Below are 17674 nucleotides of genomic sequence, written 5' to 3'. Positions count from 1 at the left end.
ACTCTCTTACAATAGGAGGAGAAGCAGACTGCGGCCTCCTGGACAGACCTGGCTGCCAGGTTGAGAACCATGGCGGTGTAGCAGCATTTTCTTTCTAACTGCTATGGATCCATCTTTTTCTCATTTGCTAATTGAAATAAACTGTTCCTACCAAAACCACTTACATGAAGCGTACTTATTGTACAAAATGTTCTGCCCTTATAAATTTGCCCTTATAAATGTTTCTGACCTTCTGAAAAATACCCCTTTTTTTGGATAAAATACTCTTTTCCATAAAGCAAGGAGAGATTGTCGGAGAAGGGTTGAAGATGAAACATTTTATCGTTTTCTGTGTGTAAAGGCCAGTATTTTTTCTGGATAAAAATTTGAAAGTGTTTGGTCTTTCAAGAAGCAACATTGATTCCAGCGGACCACTGGGAACTTACCGGTGATAGAAATTACAGGGAGAGTAACCAAGTGTGTCAACCACTCTAATATGAAATGAATGTCCCAAATATATATTTTAAAGGCCATATTACTGCTAAAGATTGCCTTTATATAGGACCTTCTAGGTGAGAATCTTGTTACTACCTCTGGTTCTGTAATATGTTTCAAAGTGTGATTGATTTTGAAATCCTTTGCTTAGAAACATTGCAGTAATTTTTAATTCATGTGCTGCTGTTATCCCAGCGAAGAACGTATATTCACATAGAGACTCTAATTTTATTTAGTAGCCAGGCAGTCCTGCTTTATTGAACTGGTGACTCACTATTTTCCTGAGAAACTACAAAGCTTGCCAGTTCAACTTCTCTTTCAGACAACTAAAACATCTAGAATACGTGATGTGTACTCGTCTTAGCAATTTGTTTCACAAAGAATAAAAACACATGCAAACAGGAAAATAAATACCAGCCCATCTGGAGTAATGACTGCCACGGTTCTCTGCTTATTCTAGTGGAGCGGTGGCATTGGGGCTGGAGGCTCTGATACTGCCTTCCCCGATGCGGATGGACAGTGGCTGGGACGTCCTGCATCCCCTCACGGTTCACAATATCCCTTCACAGTTATTTAGAAGGAGATCTGAGAGAACATCTGCACCTCAAAACTCCTCTATAGCATGCCCAAATGCATCTCTTAAATGAATTAACACTGATCTCTGAAGAGGCCTCGCCTAAAGAAAGTGACGCACGAGGGGACCTGCGTGCTCTTGGCACTTGCAGCCTTTCGTTGTGTCAGAACTCAATTTGTGCTTCTGTGTGAGTCAGATGTGAACCCAGAGGATGCAAAATACTTGACGTTTCCATTAGGCTGAACAGCAGAAACCCCTTTCTTTTTTGCGTAGCTGGTATCTAGCTTCGTACTAAGAGTATATTAATCGTGCAACTTGGGAAAATGTAACTGAGCTTTTCAGGGTTTTGCTCTTTTCTTAAATTTTTATTCCTTTTACAGCAGAACAAAAATATAAATATTGAAAAGAAAGGCTTAATTATTGATAATCTGTAAGTTAATGGAGACTCATGATTTCAAGCTTTGACACAAATGGATGGATGACATTTTTGCCTTGTCTCCTACATCGTGCTGTTGTACTTCCTTCTTTGCCTTCAAACGCGCATCCCAAGGTCTCCTAAGAGCCGCATTTCCCAAGATATCGGAGTACCAAAAGACGCGGGCAGGTTCAGACTAACATTTGCAAAACAGTCCAGCTCCCAGTGAAACCAAAGATTAGCCAGAGTGAGGATTTCAGTGTTGTCTTTCTGGGCTTTTTCAAGGAAATATGTTCCACCTCTGCATGTTGCTATTTATCTAATATGTCACAAGACTGGGTGTTAGTTAACACAGAGGTTTTTTCTTTGGTTTTTTTGTGATTATACAGATTATTGCTTACCAGCCCTATGGGAAGTCTGTGGATTGGTGGGCGTACGGAGTGCTGCTCTATGAGATGTTAGCTGGCCAGGTAAGAGTTACCCTCCTGTGCTCGCTGTGACCTCCTCCTGCCTCTCCAAGCCGCTCTGTTTCAAGGCTCCCTAATGGATTAGATCCTTAGGGGACAAGCTTGGGGCCTTTCATACTGATATTATCTCCTTGTACTCTTGACTTATTCCAGTGAGAATGTATTTAGACTTTAAGCTCTTTATATTGCACCCACATAATCAAGCACTGTCTTTGAATATGGCTTCTTTGTGCTGTAATAGCTATCTTCAAAATTGAATGGGAGACCCTTCAGCAGGGAAATGCATGTCAAATGGAAGAAATATCATTTAGTAGTTTGAAACCACAGGGAGACATAATAAGAGCATGTATATGCTCTGCGTTGCAGTTATGTCACAAGAATACAGTTTTTGTATTGTATGACCTAGGGGTAAAGTATGGGTCTCACCACTTGAAATATGCTCAGCTACAGACCCCTTATTCTGCACAGTTAATGAGATGCTGCTCTCTGAGTCACTCAAGTAGAAAAGCAATGCTGTACTGCAGTAAATGGCAGATAACTACCAACTTTAAGGAATTCTATTAGTCTTGAGTTGGAAAAGATTTGTGCAATTGGCTTTCAATGAGCGTTAGCTAAAGGTATGCATTTCCTAAGCTTAAAACACATTTTTAACAAACACCTTTAATAGTTTCTCTACTAAATTCCAGTCGACATTTTAAAAGTTTTTAAAGTGTAGCAATTGCAGTTGTTAACATTTACAGTCTGCACTGCAAATATTAGGCATCTGAATGCTTTTGAGAAAATGAGATTTACCATTAGCTGAGCCTTCCACAGTGCCCGTATCCTGGGGACTCACCCACGGGCACTTTCCTCATCACCTACATTGAAAAATAAAATGCAGCCCTTTCTTGTAATATAGTCTCCCCTTCACAGAAGCAGAGTCTACAGCCATGTCTTACAAAACAAACTGGAGTTTAACTGGAATTAAGTGAGGAATGGATATACCTTAGCGCAACATAATTGAGAGTTACAGTCTCCAAACTTCACCCTTTAAAGTATTTTGGCTGCCTGGTGTACAGTAGCTTTAAAAGCTGATTAAAGATGATCGCGAAGGTAATCCTGCACACATTTCATTAACCTGGCTGCCATGCTGGTATGAACTTTCCTCCTCAATTTCTACCTGAGACTGATGAACGCTAAACTGCTGGGTCAGAAGATCCCAAGCTGCAGATGGCTAGAAGTTTGGTTTGTATTCCTGGGCAAGGACCACTGCTGTATACTCGTCTCTTTGGGCATCTGTGATTGACTGGAGGCAGGTTACTGGGCTGGATGCACCTTTGACCTGACCCAGTGTGGCCATAGTATTCTCATGCCATTTCATAAAAAGTGAAGAATTAAAAAAAAAACAAAAACCAAACCAATAAGTAACTTACCTGTGATTTATTTTCAACAGCCTCCATTTGATGGAGAAGATGAAGATGAACTTTTCCAGTCCATAATGGAACATAATGTTTCCTATCCAAAATCACTGTCCAAAGAAGCTGTCTCCATCTGCAAGGGGGTGAGATAGATGCTTCTTTATTATTAAGTTCCTTTTTGGCAATCTTTGTGAATAACTAAATTTGGCTGGCTTTGATACGGCACTGTAGTATTTTTAAGTGCAACTTCCGTCAGGCTGTGCTAAGCTGTATTGTCACGAAGTGCTCATCGCTTGGTGTCACTGATAAGTATTCAGCTCTTCCCGCTGTGCCTGCTGCTTTTATGGTAAGAACAAATGTCAGAATCGGGAGCTGCCAAATCCAAAGCAGAATTTATAAACAGGACGATGGTGTGAAGCGTCTCCACGCACCTTGCCTCTCAGCCCTTGGCAGCGCAACCCCGGTTTTGCAGGGTGAGGAGATATCTCAGCTTGGATGGATACCAGATACTCCAGCGAGTCCTCAGCACGGTATGCCTAGTGACAGCAGCAGAGCAAAAGAGTTAATAAGAATCATTTTTAAATGTAGGTAAAGATGAGCTTATGTGAAAATCTTCAGCGTAAATGCAAGGAAACTGTGGAGAAACCCTGACCCAGTTGTAACCTGTGTGGCCTAAAATTTATCTCAGATTCTAAGTTAATTTAATTTTTTTTTTTGAGGAAAAGAATAGATTTGACTTCAGGGGATTAGCTCAGGAAAAAAGAATTCATTTGACTTTCCCTTGACTCCATGTGATTCCCTAGAGTACTGTTAATCTGCGGCTTTTCCAAACCACCATCTATAAAGCGTTACTTTGATGCCTTCCTTACACTGATAAAATATCACTGCACTTAGTGTCAGTTAATTTTGTATTTACTTTCTTCCTTTCCTTTGCAACCATTTATGAAGTATTGTACATGAGCTGGATATTAATTCCTTAAAGAAAAATCATCAAGGAAAAGAAAAGCTGTTTAAAACAACAAGGTAAAAGGAAAGACCGCTCTAATTTTGGAGTCTATCCCGGTGTAGATGTGCTGGCCAACAAAAACAAAACATGATATATTTTTGTAAAGTACATGCAGATTGATGCCTTGTCGTGAAAATCATATATTTAGACAACACAGTTTTAACTTGATCTAATTACTGTGTTTTCAGCTCTCCTGCTTGCTGCTGTTCTGCTAGGTGCTTATGCAAAGGGAGGTCGGAAAGTTAAAATTGCATTGCACCACTAGGTTTAAGGTCAAGTCTCTGTGATAATAACACGTTCATCATCTGTATTAAACTAACAAATTAATTCCAAATTTCAGTGAGCATTATACCTGAGCTATGAAGTCAGTATGAGAAGGCTTCTGAACCTTGTAGTCAGCAGTAGCTCAGCAATCCTGGGACTGTGCTCCATCGGGCAAGGTGAACGTGCCCACTGTGCTCTTGAAATTGAACTGTCTGCTTGACATCTATTCCACTGATTCAGAGTTTGTTGGGTTTGGTACATGCAGTAACTTTGGAACAGAATTAAAACTGCTAGAATCATTATTCACATTTTCTTATATCACCTACTGTTAAAGCAAGGGGTTTAGAAAAGGTAACAAAAATGGGAAAGTTGCTGTTAAGCTTGAAGAAGGATGTGTTTCCTAGCCCAGCGCACAGCCGACTTCCCAGAGTCTGCTTAGAGTCGCTTTTATTTTAGCTTCAAAATTGGAATCTGATCAACTCAACATTTGGAGGGAGACTAAAGCGGTACAGCTGAGGTTTTAAAAAGGTGTGATGGGGTATCACTCCCAGCAGTATATTAATTATGTATAATCTGTAAAAGAGCTTTAAAAAGTCCCCACAATACTGGAACTGAGAGTTGAAGGCTACATTGCTCAATTCCTAACGTACATATCAATCAAAAAGATTTTGAGGAGCTTGTTAATTAGGGAGCGTATCACTGTTTCCAAGCATGCAGTGCTGGTGGGTTTGGGGTTTTTTCCCCCCCCCCAAGTCTGCTTAATCTATGCAGCTGGGTGTAGTATTGACCAAGGTGTCATTAAGGATGCAAGGGAGGAAACGCAGATTAGATATTGTCAGCTGGGCGCCAAGAAATTGTAGGCTCTGTAATGAGATGTCTTGAACAAGGCCAGAAGAATGAAAGGGGGGGGGTGGGAGGTGCTTCATACAGCTTTAGTATATTGGAATTTATTAAGTTTAGTTGATTGTTTAGGTAGGGCAGAAGCTCTTCTGGAGATTTATAAGACTGAACTGAAAGACCAAAGGGGAAATTCAGGAGTGAGCTGTGCACTAATAGGATGGCAGTGTGCCCCGGGCACCGCCTGCCCACCCACACCTCCAGCGGCAACCTCTGCCGAACGGGAGAAAGTTCTCAAGTGCAGCCCTTAATTTTGCTGCTGACGTGCTGTCTCCAGTGATCAAACAAGAAAAAACTAATCCTCAAAAAATGAATTTTAGCTCTTCAAAACAATTTTATGAGCAACTTGCATCTTCAGGAGAGGAGCAAGAGCATCACAATCTGGGGGAAGTCTGTCTCACTTTCATTCCAGCGTTAAATTTAACCATTTGGTGTTTTCTTCCTAATAGCTAATGACTAAACATCCTGCAAAACGCCTTGGCTGTGGCCTTGAAGGTGAAAGAGACATCAGGGAACATGCTTTCTTCAGGAGAATTGACTGGGAAAAACTGGAAAACAGAGAGATTCAGCCACCTTTCAAACCTAAAGTGGTGAGTGAGATGCCAAGTATTTCCCTCGCTAAATGTGTCTGCAGTCATGCTTTCCCATGGGGTGACATTAATGCTGGCTTGATGGTGCTGCAAATCTGAGACACTTCTAAAATAAGGCAATTTGACTATGGCAGACCGGTCTGTAAATCTGCTAATGTTTTGGCACCTGGTAGCATAACCCAGTGTACTTTGTTCCTGGTGAAAAAGTCTCTCGGTGGTTTGAGTCCTGACCCGGACGGTCACGCGCTGCGTGAGAAATTGAAAATAGGGAAAATTGGCATATTCACATCAGCCACTTGAGATGTGTAATAAATGCGGTTCCCGACTGTCTCTGAACATCTAAAGTCAGTGATGAAAGGTATCTGAATTACTGGGGTGAATTTCCTCCACGGTAGGCTACACAGCACGAGGGGTTTGTATTCCCCGTCCTGGAGTGACAGAACCCACATCTGCTGAGTTGGCAAGAATAATCCCTGGTTTATTTTTAATGTTTATTGCTAGTTTACACACATGTATCTGTAGGAATATTTTGGAAATCCAAACAAGTGAAAGATGTCCTTACTGTGAGTACTGTTTGCATAACACAATTTGAAGAGCTGTATTTGTTGATACAGAATTTCCTTCAGCTTGTGCTGTGCTTTATTGACAAAGAAAAGTATTTTCACACAAGAATACAAGCTTTCAGGAACAGCTGTAAACTTTTATGTCTTAACATTGAATCTTTCTTCTGTAACGCTTTTTTTTGTTTCAACTGAGATGCGTAACGGCTGTAGCACTGCAGGTATAGGATCATTGGTCTGTACGCTGATTTATTTACCGATACAGACACGTGAGTGTGGTATCACAAACTAATGAACAGAGGGAGGCCGCTACCCAGTGGCAGAATATATTCCTCTCTTTTTGCTTACGAATGACTTTTTGGCATCACCAGGAGGAGAGTTGCATGCCGAGAAGAGTGTTTTGTGCTAGGGGAAATACCCTTTTCATATGGTGTGGATTTTGCACGCAGGGAAGGGTGTAAATAAGTAAAGAACACGCGTGGTGCTGCCAGCCCTGCCCGGCTGGTCCCCAGAGCTCTCTATCTGAAGGGGAGCTGCACTTCTTTAAAGCGTATTTAATGGAAGATTTTCATTACATGCTTCTTGAGTCAAATTTAAAGGTGATCGTAAAGCAAAGCTACCTTCACATCTGTAATTTTTATTAGCTCAGGAACTGAGTGCTTAGCCTCTCCTTGAAGTTAAAAGTACCACCAGCGTGAAGGTACTAAAAGCTTGAAGTATGGTCTGGCTCCACCATAGCACGTTTCGTGGCAGATCCTGGCTCCTGTTTAGAGCAGCTGTGCTCTATCTCCGTGGTTATCATGACCTGTTTTGTTTATACAGGCTGCTATTAAAATACACCAAGGTGTATTCACATGGAGCCTAACTTTCCCAGACAAAAATAATTTAAAATCCGAGTCTGATATTTACATACCCTATGTATAACTCATTTGTTGTGATTGCTCGTTCTTTTTATATTGATTCTAGAAAGCAAAAAACACACGACCCTTAATCTGTTTGAAGATACGGATGTATTTATCGGCTTTGTTTGGGGTGGGTTTTTTTCAGAAAACCTTTGTAGGTACATCTTCTCTAGGGAGCGTGTTGCTGCAGGAATAATCCTGCTGCTTTTGCACACAGGCATGGTTCTCACTCGAACACGGAGCTGCAGATTTTGGGTCAGCAGTTGGTCGGTTTAAATAATGTGTTCCCTTCCAGGTTGACATTTCACAGGCGATAGGCATAGACTGATTATTTGGCAAGAAGGACATTTGACTTGTATTTGTAAGCTTAGGAGTTCTAGGAGTCCTGTATTTTCAGTTCTGCTTTAATACTGCATTAACGCTCACAATAGCAATGCTACTCTTTAATGTGAAGACAAATATGTAATTGAAGATGGAAATTTATTGATAAATTATTATATTCACACCCAAAAAATACCCAAATTTCACATAAGTTATTTCTTAGCCTCTACTAGTATAAGCAATAGTGAGAGACCTAACGGAGTCAGGGACTTTGGTTTCAAAATACAGTTTGTTTGAATACCTTCCACTTGCTGGAAGAAGAAGAAAAAAAGAAAAATAAAAGAAAAAAGAGTATAATTTTGTGGAACGATGAGGCATATCTGTAGAACATCTTTTTAGCAAAAAGTCTTCCCTCTATAAATAGCGCTTTTGTTGCTGCTCTGAGTTGACTGTACTGCCTCTAAATAAATTTGACTGTTAATTTTGGGATACATCAACTTTCATTGCAATGACGCAGAGTTTTCCCCTTGTCAAAGTTCAGCTCTGTCCATTCTTGTTCTCCAGAGATTCTGTACCAAAATGCATTGGCTTCAGTGGGCACCAGGGTATTCGGTGAGTGCAGAACCCCGGGTGAAAAAAGCAGACTACCGTTAGCCTTTAACCCGTTGAAGTGTCCCTCTGCTTGTGTTCCTCCAAGACTGAACAAGTGTCCAGTACCTGAGCATGCGGTTTTTGTCTGAAATATAAACCAACTTGTGCCCGAGGCAGCAGCAGTTCTTTGCAGCTCAGATCGGATGGCGTGTCCCAGTCCAGGATGTGCCAGTGATTTGCAAGAAGATCGGAAACTCTGACTGAGCTGTTTTCAAAATAGCCAAACACCTCACCCTCAAATTCCCTTAACGGGCCCCTCTTCAGTTGGTTTCTCCTATAAATGCGCAGCTTTATTCATGTTGCATTAGTTCAGAAAAGCCAATGTTTAACATTGGTCTATTGTATGAGCCATATTCTACCCTCTCCAAGTCATCCTCTAAGTCTGAAGAGAACAGTGTAATGTTATCCTTTAAATCCACGTGTAGATATATTGTAGGGATGGATAGAGAGGAAGGGGTCAGGGACAATGGGAAGAAACATCCAGTGCCTTTACCGTACAACCACGCTTTGTTCGAAGATCTATTACAGTAGACAGTTTTGAGATAAGCAGATTTACCAGTTTCCTTTAGATCTCTCCACAATATTCAATACCTAGTTTTCCTCAAATACGCATTTTTTCTTGCACCCAAGCTAATTTTGTTCTGATCCCACCTTCATCCTTTTTAACTTGCCTCTAATCATACTTCCCTGCCTTTCAAGTGCTTTCTGCATTACTCAAAACTATCCTTTTCGCAAACCTGATTTCTTTTGTTCTCTGTTCTGAATGAGTTGTGTTCAGCGTGTAGCTATATATAACCCCCCCTCTCGGCTGGGCTTCGCGTGGCGACGTGTCTCTTCTCTTAGACAAAAAAAGGAGGAAACCTGTGATAGCACGTTTTGTAACGGGGACCTGTTCCCAGGATGCGCTCCCTGCCCCAGCTCCCTCCTCCAGTCCCCGGGACTGAAGCTCTGCTGTCGTTTATGAATTTACAAGAGTTTGTAGGCTGTACGATGAAGAATCAAAGCATATAAATGAATTACGTCAAGCTTTCTGCAGATCGTGAAGGAAACAGAGGCTAACAGGAAAATTTAATTTTGCATCGTAAAGGTTTTAAGAATGAAATGACTTGACAGATAAAGTATCTCTTACCAATACATGTCCGTAAAAATATTTTCTTTCTCCTTTTTTATCCCAGCGATTCTGAATATTTAAGCCTCTCTACCTTGTCACCTCATGCTGATGGATGGCAACTTTTCTGACTCTGTTTTTCATCAGAATTCATCTATTAAAACTTCTCTGTTTGCCTGGGATTTTTTGTTAAAATATCTGAAAAGAAAATTTTCTCTTAACTACTCATAAGAAATGAGGGAAAGTCTTGCATGTATCCTGAAAAATCTGCAAAAAGCTGGAACTGCCAATGTATTGCTGATTTTTTCAGCCTTTTTTCTGTTTGTTTTTTTCTTGCAGTGTGGCAAAGGTGCCGAAAACTTCGATAAATTCTTTACACGAGGACAGCCGGTGTTAACACCTCCGGATCAGCTGGTCATTGCTAACATAGACCAAACAGATTTTGAAGGGTTCTCTTATGTCAACCCCCAGTTTGTACACCCCCTTTTACAAAACGTAGCATGAAACGGCAGAACAGGAACAAATCCCGCAGCGGGGAACGGTCCTCAACCCTACAATTTTTAGGCTTTTGCCTTGTTGATTCCATTTGGGCCTGGAAATTGTAGGGTTAGAAAGTGTAAGATGGGAGAAAGGCCACTTATTCAGGATTTTGGCTTTGCAACAGCAATGTTCTCTTAATGGGAGATAAATTAGTATACGGTGCCCACTTATTCTTCTAGAAGTCACCACTGACTCGTCTAAACTTACCCATTTTTTGGTACGTTATCTATTTTTGTAACTTCCCACTGTCCTTTTGCTCCCTTTTCCACTCTGATGTGTTAGAAATAATCTAACACATGGTCTGAAAAAAAAAACCACACCTCGAATATTTAGTCCTTCGGTGCGGATGCTGGGAGATAGGAGCCCTCGGCCCCGAGGGACCACTCCTCCCCGCTCTTCCCGGTGACTTCGGGGAGATCGGCAGCACAAGAGACTGAAACGACAGCGGCACCGGGGAGGAGAGGCGTTGCAAAAAAAATGTTGAAAGCAGTTGTTTCGAAAATACGACAGAAACAAGTTGGGAGTGGGTGGGAGGGGGGATAAAATCAAATTAGACCCTGAGGCTTCGTGAACCGATCCTGTAAGCAACACCAAGTTTAAACACACTTCGGCGGTGGCCAGATCTCTAGGATCTTTGCTAAGTAGCATGTGATAAACTCAAGGGTGAAATTTTGTCTTTAATAATAATAATAATAGTAATAATTTTAATAATATTTTTGTGAATTTTAATCTCCATGAGATTATTCTGTGATCCAAGGTGCCATTGTTTGTTCAGTTAATTTAATTTACACCACTCCTCAAGTTTACTGTTAACCAGTTCTAATACCAGTAGTTTACTATGAAATTTGTTAACCTGGAATGTAAAACAAAACTGTAATCCCTTAAATCTTATTTACATGTGTTTGTTTATAGTCTGCAGTATAGGGCAGTACATCGAAGAAAGCATTATGTATACTAAATTAACAAAAAATGCAGCCCCAAGTGACTTCCTGATTTCTCCAGAATAACTCATGAAAATCAAGTGAGATTTAGTCTTAAAATAATCAGGTTTAATTCAGAAAACTTGGGGCTGTAGAATAATCAAGCCTGAAAGAAGCAGCACCTAAAACTTGTTTTATTGATAGAATGGAATTTAATACATTTTACATGTGCTTCATGCAATGAATTTTGCATGTTTAGTAATAACTCTTAATAATAAGGGTTAATAATAAGCAGATCTATATTATTGACATAATCGTATCAAGCATAAAGAGTATTATAAAAATTTTATAAAACAAATTGTGCTTTATTGTGAAAGTTCTTGTTCTGAATGACATCATTTAGATTTAGCTAAATGTTTTATTGCTATTGTTTTGGTTTTTACTTTAGGTTTTGGATATTGTTAATAGCTTAGGGTATAATCTCTTTTTTTAAAAGTAGATCTACTTTTAAACAATAATTGCTACCTGCAGGTTTTATACGAGGTTCAATTAGGCTTTCATTTCACATCTGCTTATTACTTACAGAGAAGGAAATAGACTTTATTTGCAATGATGAACACTGTAATTAATGCAGTCGTCTCCTCTCCTATCACTTAGATAAAAAATTTTGATATTTCCTCTTACGACTTACCAGAAGATATTAATTCAAATATCAGTAAATATTTTTTGTGCATATTTTGGTTTTGTTCCAGCATGTAAACCTGTAGTCAGTGCATTTTCCTTTTTTTTTTTCCCTTCTGCCTTGTTAATGTTAGCAGCCATAGGCACTTTTTCTGTCAGATGTGCATGACGATGCCAGAAGCATGATGTCTCTGTTGCTGCATGCAGACTGATTACAATTTTTCCAGCATGTAAACATATTCAAAAAGTAAGATATTTGCCATAAAAGACTTAAATTTATACTAGAATATGTAACTGGGTGGGGGGGGTGGGAGGGGAATCTACTTTCTAATCATCTTTTATGACAATAAAACATGGAACCTGTGCCAAAGATTCTGTTAGAAAGATCCAGCCCTGCAAGTTGGTAGCCAAGCGGATGGGTTTGACTTACGGGGGTGACCCGTGGTGGAGTGGGACAGTTTTTGAGTGAAACACGGTTGGATGCGAACGGCAACTGTGTCGTGCTTCTGCACCCAGGGTGCCCCCAGAAGCCGTATTTTTGGTGCCTGGGACACGCGATTTGCAACACTCCAGAGGTTTGACTTTCGCCCGGTCGTAGTCCTTTTGCAGCCCCAGCTCTCAGCAAGGAGCATCTCCCCGGGTAAGAGCGAGCAGGCTTTAATGAGCGAACCGAAGCGTTCTGAGGCATGGGAAAGCACACCGCTAACGAGGGGCATTGACCAACTAACAAGAACTAGGTTGTTGCCTAAATAAACAGAACTCAAAATTTTTAAAACGTTTTAGGAGTAAAAATTTTAAACCCTTCTGTGTCAAATATGTTATCAGCCAAGTCTGGGAGTTCGTTTTCTTGTTTTTATATTATATACTTCAAAAATCATGGTGTTCTCCATAAAGCATGTGGACTAGCGCAGCATTCATGACTATTTATGTTTTTCTGAATATTATTAGCCCGCCATAGTTTAGGAAAATCTGGGTATCATGCTGTAGAAGATAATAGATTCCGCAGACTACTGAGGCTCAGATTTTGAATAAATAAGGGGCTTTCAAGTAAGTAAATCTGCTGAGAGGCAGCATTACGTGTGTTTTAAGAATGTGAAGTAAAAAAGAGAGTTTTGAAAAAGGAAAATGCAGGGAGAAACACCAGCGCACAGAGGCAGAACTAAACCGAGCCAGGAGGAGGCAGGAGATCCCACGGGTGGACGTTCCCAAACGGCGCTGGTTTTCCTGATGAAATAGGAATTGTGCAGGGAGGTCTCGTTGCAGGCCGTTGTTGCTGGCACAGCTGCGAGGGTTGGTACTGTTCACACCAGAACACGGCATTAAGGAGCTGGTCCAACATCTGGACAGAGCTGCTCATTTTCTGGCTACTTCCCATAACCAGTTTCTCAGGCACTTGCAATTGCTCCCCAGTTTTTCTGATGTAGAAGCAGAAATTCCTCTTTAACGTTGTTACCTCAAGTCCCTGGGCTTGCGACATCTCGTGTCGTCTTCTGTAGGTGTCTGTAACGCTTACGAAAAGGTACTGTGAACTCATGGATCCTGCAGGAACAAGACAGGGTTGTATAAAGCGGGGATTGAATATTCATGTTACTCCTCGCTGCTCTGCCTAACGCACTCGCACGTGAACGCTCACGCTTGGACCAGCCCTTTAATGAGAACTCCAGGTGGCTTGCTTATCATCCAGAAATTTATAATGGCAAGTAAAACCTTAAGTATCCAGCAAGCATTTTCATATCGTTTTAAATACAGATGTTATTTATATAATATTTTTCACAAGATTTGGTTTTCTAGAGAACATGTATCAACAGGGGGAGAGGCATTAGAACTGCTTTTCTTTCACTTGTGTTCAATAGCAACCGTAATCTGAACACCCACATCATCACAAAGATTTCTAAAAGTCCAACTGAAAATTATAATGCACTGAACCTGGGGTGGAAGTTTTGGGAGCCGTGTTTCCATCCCACGTGCGCTCGAGTCCTGAGGGGCTCCGGAGCAGCCCCGTTCCTGCCGGGGGAGGCACAGGTCTGCCATGTAAAACTTCCAAGTTGTTTTCAGGGATTAAATGGGACTTAACTGACTCCTAGGCAAACTTCTTCATTATTTGGGTACCTGGGTGTTTCTATGCACCTTCGAGTCACCTCAGCAGGGTGGTGGGTTTCCACGACAGCAACTTCACCCGCCGGCCAGTCTCGGTGCTCTTAGCAAGGATTGCACATACATGAGAAGGAGAGAGCACATACCCATAATAAAATACTCCCCCTTAATCCAATTTAGAGGCGAAATGCAATTTAGCTTTCTGATCCTTCATTCTTTCCAGAAATACAATTGAATTTCCTTCTACAAACTGAAGAAAGTTCCTCTGGAAATCAGCTGTTTAGTTTAAAAGAAACTCATCGTATCTAAACGCTGTTGGCCTTTGAAATCCATCCTGTCTTTTGGGGTGAATTCCATTGAATAATGCTGGGCTCTTGTAAAATTAATGAGGTCAAGTGAGAGAGGAACTTGTCTTCTAGCCGGAAAGATGACGTGTCCAAGGGCCGGGATTGAGTGGTGCCACTTGCAAAGTCTCTTTTCTCATTCAGTGCATCCGGATGCAATCCCAGATAAATGCCGTAGGAGACGCGTGCAGTTAGCAGAGGGGGAAGATCCTCCTTATTAAGCAAAACACATCATTGGAAATAATAATAATCCAATAATAAAGCTTTGATATGAGTAGAAAGCATATTTACAGTATTGAGTTTACAGGGGGCTTTCTGACCTGCCATGAAACTTCTGGAAACTTTTAATGTGATTTTCAGTTCTTTCAGTCATTACCGTAAGTTATTGTACACAGGTTTTGTCTCTTTGCAAACATGAGTGTCGGCTCTAGGCGATGTGTTACCTCTGTGTGCTCTTCGGTAGGTAGGCACCGAGCTGCGAAGTAGTAAAAAAGTAGACAAGCTAAAGCACTTTTTTTCCTCGGCTCCACACTCTTAGATGGGATCTGACATAGTTCAGTTGAAGAATTAAGTGAGAATTGACTCCATAAACATGTATGATTTCATACCAACCAGTAACTGTGCCAATAACGATTGGGAATTAAATAGCCTTATAATGAATGACCATCATGCACTACAGCCCTCCTGTTCCTAGGAAAACCGAGAGAGGGCAAGTTACTAACCCCTCTGCCTCAGTTACCTCATCTGTAAAATGGGGACGATAATACTGACTTACCTCACAGGGAGGTGTGAGGACTTCTTAGTTAATGTTTCTAATACACTTTTAACCTGAAAAGATTTGTGTAAGTAGTATTATAATTTTTAATATTAAATCAGCTTATTCGACTCACATGGTATTGCGGGATATACCATGCTATTTCTACTTTTTTATAGAACTTTAGTAATTCTGCTGAAACCGTTTAAAGAAAAATAAAATCAGATCTGATATGTTTCTTACAGAATCTGGAGTCCAGCTTTTGTTAACTGGAGTCAGGGTGCGGTGGGGAGCGGTGCTTGCTGATTGTGTAGGTCAGCTGCACTTGCCTCTTTTCCAATTGCTGAGATTTCTACGTGCAATTTAAAAATTCCATGTAGATGGAAGTCTTAGCAGAACTGAGTATTGTAGGGTGGGGTTCCCTATGGGTAAATAAAGTCAGCACAGCTGTTTTCTAGCAATGTTTATACTGACTCCTATTGAAGGAGAAGCGATATTCTTTATGCAGCTGGTCCATCCATGACAGGTTTATTCCATTGATATTTTAATGTATTCCTGTGTCGTGTATCTTCATGCTTTGCTTTTCCTCGTGTGAACACCATAGTTCAAACTTAAAAGAAAACTGCCCTAGAAGCTATGATTTTTCTTCCACTGATGTCGGTTGACCGGGGGAAAAAAAAAATCAGCAGTCTGTTAATAATTTTAAACAGTGACGTGCAGGAAGAGTAGCAAGAGCACTGGTAACCGGCCCCGGCCTGCTTCCCTTGAAGCTCATTTCTCACTACAGGATACACTGGAAAGTCTACAGCTGATGTTACGTTAGTTTTATAATCGTAAGTTGGTGACAGGAAGATTTTAATAGAAAGGAAAATTACGTTTCTGATTTTTATAAACCTTTTCCTAAGAACTGTTTGAATTGTATTTATTTTCCTTCTGTTTGAACCCTGAGAGGCAGTACTGCCGATGGCTCCGTCCTTCCAGAGGCTCGTGTGCTCCTGTCCTGGCCTTCCAAGGCATCCAGTGGAACCGCGACACGCTCAGAGCTCGCTGTGTGCTTAGTGCTTTATTGGAGCCAAGACTGCAGTATCCAGCGTCTGGCAGCACTAAGCCTATAAGCCCCAATTCTGCAAAAATATTAAGTACGTGGTTGCGCCCGTCGCTGCTCGGCAGAGCGTGGACATTTGGCCTTACCTTGGAGCAGTGCAGCTTCACGTCCCGTAGAAGTCCGTGGAGCTTGCACGCTCGGATGCCTTGCTGACTTGGGGCAGAAAAAAATGTTCTTGCAGTGATAATACAAATTTAATCTGCGGCTTGTTCCCCACAAAGCCTTTCATTTATTCTCTCATGTCTATTAAAACGAATGTAAGAAAAATAATTTCAACGAAATGAAGCTCATTGCCTCTTTTAAAAACGTGCATTTCCCAACACATGTATGATTTTGCACGACAATACAGAGCACACCTGAAACTTCTAAAACGATTGCATGTTATTTTAATGTTATCTTTTTTTAAACAAGGAGTAATCCCGCCTTGAACACATTCATGGTTTTAATATTATTTTAAGACCCAAATTTTGTATTTATAAAGAGGAGAACATTACTTATTTTCTTATCATTTATCTGCAAGATGCTACCAGAAAATTTGGAGAGGCCATTCATTTTTTAAAAAATTTAAAAAAAAAAATCATTGGAAGTATAGTGGGCAAGACCGATGTATAAATTGCAGCATCTTTTTTTTTCTTAATTCTCAGTATCTTCAATCTGTTTGCATGAAATGCTTTTGTTAAATATTAATTGTAGTTTCAAAGCAAGTGTGTATGAATAAAAATACTGATCGTTACTTTTGTGAGAGTTTGGTCTGCCTTCATGAAATTTCGTTTCAAAATTGACTCAGCGAAGCCCGGTGGCTGCAGGGATTACGGCGTGATCAGCCGCAGAGCTCGCCCAGATCCAGACCTTGATTCTCTGTTCACACGCAGAATTTTAACCTGGGTCCTTTTTTAATTCCTGTTAATAAATCAAGAGAAAAAGAGACTTAAGTGGGGAAAAGATATGTCTGTAAGAGGATTTCAGCATGCTGAGAGGTAAGCGGGCGGCTCTTTGAGCCAGCAGGTCCCTGGCTAACCTGCTCGCTGGGCTGAGCATCTCTGAGCCGCTTCGGGTGTGGATGCCGCAGGGAAAACGGCCTCGGGAGTGAAGCGAGGTCTCGGGTCGGAGGGTCTAATTCAAAGCTTGATGTGCGACTTGCTGGTGGAGGGATGTGCCCTCCTTCTTAGCAGTTAGACCCCAAGAAAACTCAAACTTCACTTTCTCACATCCGTGTGTGCGTGGGCCCCGGGTGGTTCATTCCACCCTCTGCCGCTTCTTCCTGGGAAGAGGGTTTGTTTCGTGGTGATTAGTGACAATCAGGGGCCCACCTTTGCCATGAAAAACTCATTTTGGCACTCCTGGAGGAGAGGACACGACCTCGCAGTCCCACCAGCCGTACTCACCCCGAGTCCAGGCACTTGCCTCATTTAGGCTGACGTTTTATTTTCAAAATTTGAAAGCAATGTACAAATATTGTGACAACTTGACAGACAACTTCTTTTTCTGCCTGCTCTCAAATGTATTGAATCTCATGCTAATTCAATAACTGGGTTAGTTTAATTTGCAGAAAAGTCTGGCTGAGTTTGCCCAAAGGAATGGTTGAAATTCTTTTTTTTTTTTCATAGCGA

At 41.0% G+C, this 17674-nt stretch overlaps 1 protein-coding gene across 3 annotated transcripts in view; it reads left to right on the top strand.

The window, feature by feature from the left end:
* The window catches only part of PRKCA (protein kinase C alpha), a 165065-nt gene extending 148268 nt beyond the window's left edge, over positions 1 to 16797 (top strand). For 2 of the 3 annotated variants that reach the window (XM_076353975.1, XM_076353974.1), the window contains 4 exons: positions 1853 to 1933; positions 3363 to 3470; positions 5944 to 6084; positions 9966 to 12056. In XM_076353975.1, the coding sequence (XP_076210090.1) occupies positions 1853 to 1933; positions 3363 to 3470; positions 5944 to 6084; positions 9966 to 10130 (495 nt within the window). In that variant the 3' untranslated portion in view covers positions 10131 to 12056. Of the gene's footprint in view, positions 1 to 1852; positions 1934 to 3362; positions 3471 to 5943; positions 6085 to 9965; positions 12057 to 15910 lie in introns of those variants that run through there. The other variant, XR_012996643.1, reaches the window with a different exon arrangement.
* The last annotated feature ends 877 nt before the right edge of the window (positions 16798 to 17674 follow it).

The sequence above is a fragment of the Aptenodytes patagonicus genome, chromosome 16, assembly GCF_965638725.1.
Source record: "Aptenodytes patagonicus chromosome 16, bAptPat1.pri.cur, whole genome shotgun sequence".
In the NCBI taxonomy this organism is placed as follows: Eukaryota; Metazoa; Chordata; class Aves; order Sphenisciformes; family Spheniscidae; genus Aptenodytes; species Aptenodytes patagonicus.
This window is presented reverse-complemented; position numbering and strand designations above follow the sequence as displayed.